Here is a 6,468-nt window from a genome sequence, read left to right on the forward strand (position 1 = left end):
ACTGAAACTCTTCAAACTCTTCACAGCAAACAGGGAAGCTGCAGTACTACAGACACAGATGCCTTCTGCTTTCCACACTTTGGCCGAACACGAAATGCGCACAAAACAATCGGCACACAGAACCGTCTGTTAGAGACGCTGATAGCAAAACACCTGCAAATGGCTAATATGATCAAATCAGCTGATAACGTCGGTCTGCCACTATTATCGCTTTACATCTACACCCTCTTTATTATGAATTCATATTATGATCCTGCTGTATAATGATGGTAGCACGTGTTCCCTCCTACAGGAGCTGACCAATCATGATCAACCTTTGCATAAACACCCTGTGAGTGCCAACATCTGACTTATACAGATATTTTATACAAATCCAACAATCGTGTGCATTTGTACATTTGACAGTGCGATTAAGCACCAGACTGAACATCAGGTTGTGTGTCACAATCCAACGTATTATAGCATCACACTGCAATGACTGCAGCGTTTGTAACGTCCCATTGAGACAGCAGTGGTAGGACTGGAGACCAGCTTGTGCCACAGAGGCTAAAAAAGCAGTTTAACTCCAGTCGGCAGGAAGGTTTTGGAGAAGTCCGTGAGACTTGAGAAGATTATGTGAAATGCTAAAGCTTTGTAAAGACCAAATTTACCGACTGGATAAATTAGGTCAAGCCTTCCATTAGGAAGAATAAAATTCACTTCTATAGTAACAGCACTGTTGATTCTTGTTAATTTGTTAATGTAAAATCTAACTATCATGAGTTAAAGATGAGTTTACCACCTCCACCGTTCCCGTCTGACCTCTGTGCTGGTCTGGGACCATTTGTGCCGCACTGAGCCTGTAAAACATGTTCATACCGAGCCCCAAATGGGGAAACGCAGCGCCGCTGAAGCGTGTCAGGACAGAAGAAACACACGGATACATACGCATGAAAAAATGCAAAGAATCACAGTGAAATATGAGACTCAAACCTCCTTACAAAGGCAGTGATTCATTTAGTCCATGTTTGCCCTAAGGCACAGTTACATGCTGAACAGGGGAACCTGAACGAGGGCCAGGACCTGCAGGGAACATCTCCCTGCACCACTCAGTATCTGGCTCACTGCAACACGAGGAGAGGAGGATCGCACTGCAAACTCAACCATCAAAACAAATACAGTTTTGTGTGTGCACAGCAACGCGCTGCACCAGTGTGACATCATAAACGCGACTGGAGTTACAGAAAACTCCGACACCATTTCCCTTTGCTTCTTCCTGCTCCTTCAAATGTGTGTCAAACTACCTGAGCAGGGCTGAGCCGGGACACACACGCCCTTTGTAAAGAGTAACAATGCAGAAGAGCCAGAGGGAGGAGGGAGATTTCCACGGAGGATGGGTGGAGTTTTAGATTTGAGCCCTTTTCCAAACGACTGGGCGCCAACCTGAAAAGCTGGTTAGATTCTCTCCAAACTCACCTGACGGTAACTAAATGAGTGAATCTGTGATACAGTCAGTCCTGTTATTGTATACATATTACAACACACTCACAGCCAGGAATCTCACTGAACTGTCTGCACTTGTCCAATGCAAATAGCTGCTCATAAAAAGGAGAGATAGTCATTAAAATGTTGCAGAGATGAGGAGAAGAGTGTTGCTCTGTAAGGCAGAGGGCCTGATGATGTCATGGTCTTACCCTGATAGCATGAACGGTATGATTTCCGGCTGGCCCAGGATATCGTTGCTTGTGGCTCAAAAAAGTTGCAGCTACCGCAACAGCTTTGTGACCCCACAGAGGTCACACAGAGGGGGGTCAGTGTAAGAAATGTAGGTGGCTGTATCGGTGAGTGCATCTGAATGTGATTTTGGTCATCACACTGACACATTACAACTTCTGCTTCTACAAACCAACCAATAGAAATGCAGCATGAAAGACTAAGTATCACAGGTGAAGAGTTAATGTGACCGAGAAGCTGAAAACCTGGTACCCTCACATGGCGGCAGCCTTTCAATCATCTCACGTTATGGAACCACGTCCACGATGCTGTGTCAATACTCACGGAAACAGGAAACGGTTTACAGAGCTTGTAGACCCCCTGCTCACCGTTAGAAAGAATCCAGGCGTAAGCCACTTTTGCACTGGCCTCACATTTCTGACCTGGAAGCTGTGTGTATGGTGCTGATTCACTGAGACAATGTCTGTCTTGGTAAATACTTATCCAACAAAGGAGCCCGTCCCTGCTGACGGCGGACAAGACGCAAACCTAAATCTCTGAATGTTCTTCAGCGGCTATCATGACAGCGACATCGCACGGTAGGAAGTAGCAAAGGAATTGCAGCTCTGAATCATAGCCAAAGATTTAGTAGCTATCATCAGTCTACAGAAAAACCAGAGTTTATTGGATCCATGCTGCAAATTTCAATTTAACACGTTCTGAAGCACACCTATGGTCAAGCTCCAAGTCATGCTCCAGCCACCAACACCGGTCCACGTCTGAAACACAGCTAAACAAGTCGTGGCGTGCTGCTTAACTAAAGTTTACTTTGTCAAGTGTGATGTCATCAGATTGATGATCCCCAGCAACGTGACTCAAGCCGACACATCTGCTCAACAATGTTTCCTGATAAAGAGATGAAGCTCAAGAAACTGATTGGCTAACCAGGGAGGCTCCACTGTGGACAGGCTCAAAACAGGATTAGATGTTGTGGTGAAAGTGGAACAAAGGAGAAAAAATAAACCACAAAGTGTCTGAAATTTAAACAGGTTGGCTTCAAACTCACGACTACTTTCTTCCATGTAACAGCTTACCGGGGGTCTGCTGTGTTCATACTAGTGACGGCTGGATGCAGGACTGTCTGGTTCCCATCCATCTCCACCACATATTTGGTTTTCAGGTCTTTTTCTGGATAATGGAGAAAAACAACATATGATTTTTGGACTAAAAAAAACAAAACAAAGTGAAATGTCCAAAAACAAGCTGCACAGTCTTCATAATGCACCGTTTAAAAGCAGCAGCTCATATACTGGGTGTCATAACCAGTGTTGGGACTAACGCGTTATTAAGTAACGTGTTACAGTAACTACGTTATTATTGTGGTAACGAGCACGGTAACTAGTTATTATGCCAAAACCGGGAACACGTTACTCGTTACTGGGATTTAGATAGGCTCGTTATTCGTTACTTCGTGTGGTGGCTATCGCGGAGCTTCCACAGATTCAGTAACATTGGCAAGTGGTGGAGGCAGCAGGTGGATGAAGGAAAAGGGAGGCAAGAGGAGAGACCCGAAGCGGCAGCTGGTCCGAGAGTGTCAGGTGAACTGAACTTCAGGTAAGAAGTTATAACCTGCAGTCCATCTGGGTCAGATATGAACCAGGTTTAGGTGGAGTTTATTTTCGTTATGCTGACTTTTTCGTACTGCGTGCTAGCTAGCATGATGGAGTTTCTATACAGCTGGGTGGGTGCTATGTTACTGATGTTGAACTTTATTTTGTTCATAAGGTTAGTTAGTAGAGTTGCCAACCGTCCTGTAAAAAACGGAATCGTCTCGTATTCAGAGAAAATATTACACGTTTCGTATTGAGGTGAAAAGGAACAGTTTGTCCCGGACTTCAGCTACAATGAAAAAGACACAAAGCTGGATTTATTCTGTGTTTACGCTGCACAGCTGCCTCTTCTTCTCTCATTCCCCCCCTCCCTCTCCTGTTTCTCCTTCAATCATGAAACTGATCAATGATCAGCTGATCAGCTTTTCCCTCTTGTTTGTTTATCTCCCACTTTGCGCCAGAAAGAGGAAACCAGCGGATGTCGCGGTAAACAACAGCAGCACGTTTAAGCTTGATCAGCTGTTGTTAGAATTGATTTAATATTACTTTCTAGTATCAGCTGATGTTTGCTGGAGCCACAGCTGTAAAGCTGCTGGTCATGATGTCGGTTTGGATATGTGGTGAGAGGGAAACATGAAGATGAAACCAGGAGACGTCCTTACTGAATCATCAGAGCTGTGATGGAGAAACAGGTTTACCTTTTAGGTGACATGAATGAGTTGAAGGGAAGTTATGAACTGTTTCTGAGAGACAAATAACACCAGGATCCTTTTCTAAGTAGCTGACAGCTGGTAACTGTGCAGGGGCGGGTCTAGCAAAGTGTTGCCAGGGGGCCATGTAGGGCATTAACAGGGAAAGGGGGGCACAAAGAAATACTTTCTTATTCTCATTTAAAATGTCTCACTTTAAAAATAATTATCTGAGTCTTGCAACAAACAATTGATAGATTGATACATATATACCATCAGAACAGTGTACATCACTGTCACAACAGTGTTTGTTTTCATTCAAAGGCTTTATGATTTTTCCTGTAATGGCGGCCGGTCTCTAGTCAAAATGCCCGGGACGATTTTTTTGTCCCAGTCCAGCTCTGTATGCAGCTCATCTGCAGTCTGGTGTTACCTACATCTTCCTATTCAGAAGGCAGAATTTCCGAGTTCTGAGTACAATCGAAAGCACCACGACTGCAGTTTTTGTGTTGGATGTAAAAAGCAGGCTAGGATAGAATCAGGCGTGGGATTTCTCTCGTGGAAATGTGCACATTATTTTTTCCTTTCTATTGGTAGGTGGCACAGTGCACTTGTGGCAAGTAAGCAAGCTAGAAGACTGGCAGTCTTGCTGGGTATCCAGTTACAGAAGCAACACATTAACAAGAGAATTCTGAGTAAAACCAAAGTTACTTTCCCTAGTAACTAGTTACTCTGAAAGTAACGAGTAACTTGAAGTAACTGAGTTACTTTTGATAGAAGTAACTAGTAATGTAACTAAGTTACTAATTTAAAGTAACTTACCCAACACTGGTCATAACTTTCACTAAAAGTGACCGAGTCACTCTGCAGAGTAACAGGTGGCATGCATGCATGCATGCATGCGTGTGTGTCCATAAGCTTCAAACAGGCCAACAAAGGGAGGCAGGAAAGAGGTTTTATTGAGGCTGATTCATCCAGGCCTGCACAAACACTACGACCAGTTTACAACTCCCTGTGCAGACACTAAGGAAAACCAGGCTCACACCTTCTCTTCCTCATTCCTACCTGCACTGGAAGGATTTTAAGGCGGAGACAGAGCAGCAACTTCCTGTCAGAGTAGGTGTAAGGGCATATGAGTCACAAGGTTGTATTTTATCTTTTAAAATGCTTTATTATCAGCTTTCATTTGAGGGTCTTAATCAGAAAGTGATAGCTACACTTTAAAGTTCAAAAGTTGCTGCTGCAGTTAGCTGACACTCCAGTCCAGCTCAGCTGTTGTCAGAAGTATTTAGGCCAGTGACAGTGCACAAAACACGTCTCTGCGATATTTGAAGCTTAAATTTAAAGACATAAGAAGTGCGTTTATACTTCAGAGCTTGAGGAGAAACCTAACCCTGCACTGAGCCTTACTGTTTACCAAAAGTTGAACGAGAGCAAACACGGACTCAGATATGGGTGAAGTGCAGGGCCGATACTTCCCTTTGAAGGTGGACGGTTGCCTTTAAAAGGCTTCAATGAAACCAGCGAGTTAGCCATGAACGCTGCGAGTGCAGCCGTTTGTACTCACCTCTCCTGTTCATTGGCCGCACACGAACAGCCACCTTTACATTGGAGTCACTGACACTGTTGTCATCCATGGTGGCACCTGACCTGCGTCACATGAATTAAAAAAAAAACAACCCAAAACACCCGTGAAATGACTTGGCGTGTACTTAATATCACACATTGTGAGATAACACTTATTTATCCGAGTGACACCTGAACACAGCGATTAAACTGCGTTCATTTTCTAAATCACTTTAACTCCAGTCAGTGACTGGTGAAGTCTCCCGTGAGAAGATAACAAGGTAAACAAAAGAAAAGAAATAAACCCTCCATAGTTCAGAGTAGCAAACTAACCGTGTGTGCAGTGGTCTGCCCGTCCGACTCCCTCCTCTCCTCTCAGGCACCTTCAAGTAGTGACACACAGCAGCTAGCCGGGCACGCTAATGAGGGCTGCATGACAGCAGCACACAGGATTAAATACTTCCACATTTACCGCCGATAAAAGTAACCGGCACTTGTACACAGCACCGTGGAAAGCCCCGTTAAGGTCTAAGAAACACTTACGATGGTCCAGGGTTCACAACCACAGCTCCTCCACCTGTTGCATTTCCTGAAGACTTCCCGCAGGAATCCGTCAAGCCATGTCAGCTCGCAGCTAAAGGGATTTGCTGCGAGACTTAAGTCAGAGAGCTTCCAAGTCCGTCAGCTGCTCCGCGCACACGCGGACCGTCGCTGTGAGACGGAATTGAGCGCCGCTCTGTGGTCACACCTGTCGTAGAGTCTGCGCGTCTCCTTCCAGCTGCGCTTATTCGGCACATGTTGGGATGTTTTAGCGAAACAGCCCCACTCGCTATTAAATAAGCCAAACCTGGCGTTGTTTTACTCATGAACAGATTTACGCGTCAATAAATGACAGGTTAAACACTGCGAAA

The 6,468-nt window shown here is 44.7% G+C and overlaps 1 protein-coding gene across 6 annotated transcripts in view; it reads right to left on the reverse strand.

Moving 5' to 3' along the window:
* The window catches only part of LOC146371339 (kinesin-like protein KIF13B), a 40,206-nt gene extending 33,811 nt beyond the window's left edge, over window positions 1-6,395 (reverse strand). For 5 of the 6 annotated variants that reach the window (XM_084954197.1, XM_084954199.1, XM_084954198.1 and 2 more), the window contains exons 1-4: window positions 6,101-6,395; window positions 5,891-5,986; window positions 5,559-5,641; window positions 2,787-2,880 (exon numbers count right to left, since the gene is read on the reverse strand). In XM_084954197.1, the coding sequence (XP_084810323.1) occupies window positions 2,787-2,880; window positions 5,559-5,628 (164 nt within the window). In that variant the 5' untranslated portion in view covers window positions 5,629-5,641; window positions 5,891-5,986; window positions 6,101-6,395. The remainder of the gene's footprint in view (window positions 1-2,786; window positions 2,881-5,558; window positions 5,642-5,890; window positions 5,987-6,100) is intronic. The other variant, XM_084954196.1, reaches the window with a different exon arrangement.
* Between the last annotated feature and the right edge of the window lie 73 nt (window positions 6,396-6,468).

The sequence above is a fragment of the Perissodus microlepis genome, chromosome 15, assembly GCF_051167445.1.
Source record: "Perissodus microlepis isolate ML-2025 ecotype Zambia chromosome 15, ASM5116744v1, whole genome shotgun sequence".
Taxonomy (NCBI): domain Eukaryota; kingdom Metazoa; phylum Chordata; class Actinopteri; order Cichliformes; family Cichlidae; genus Perissodus; species Perissodus microlepis.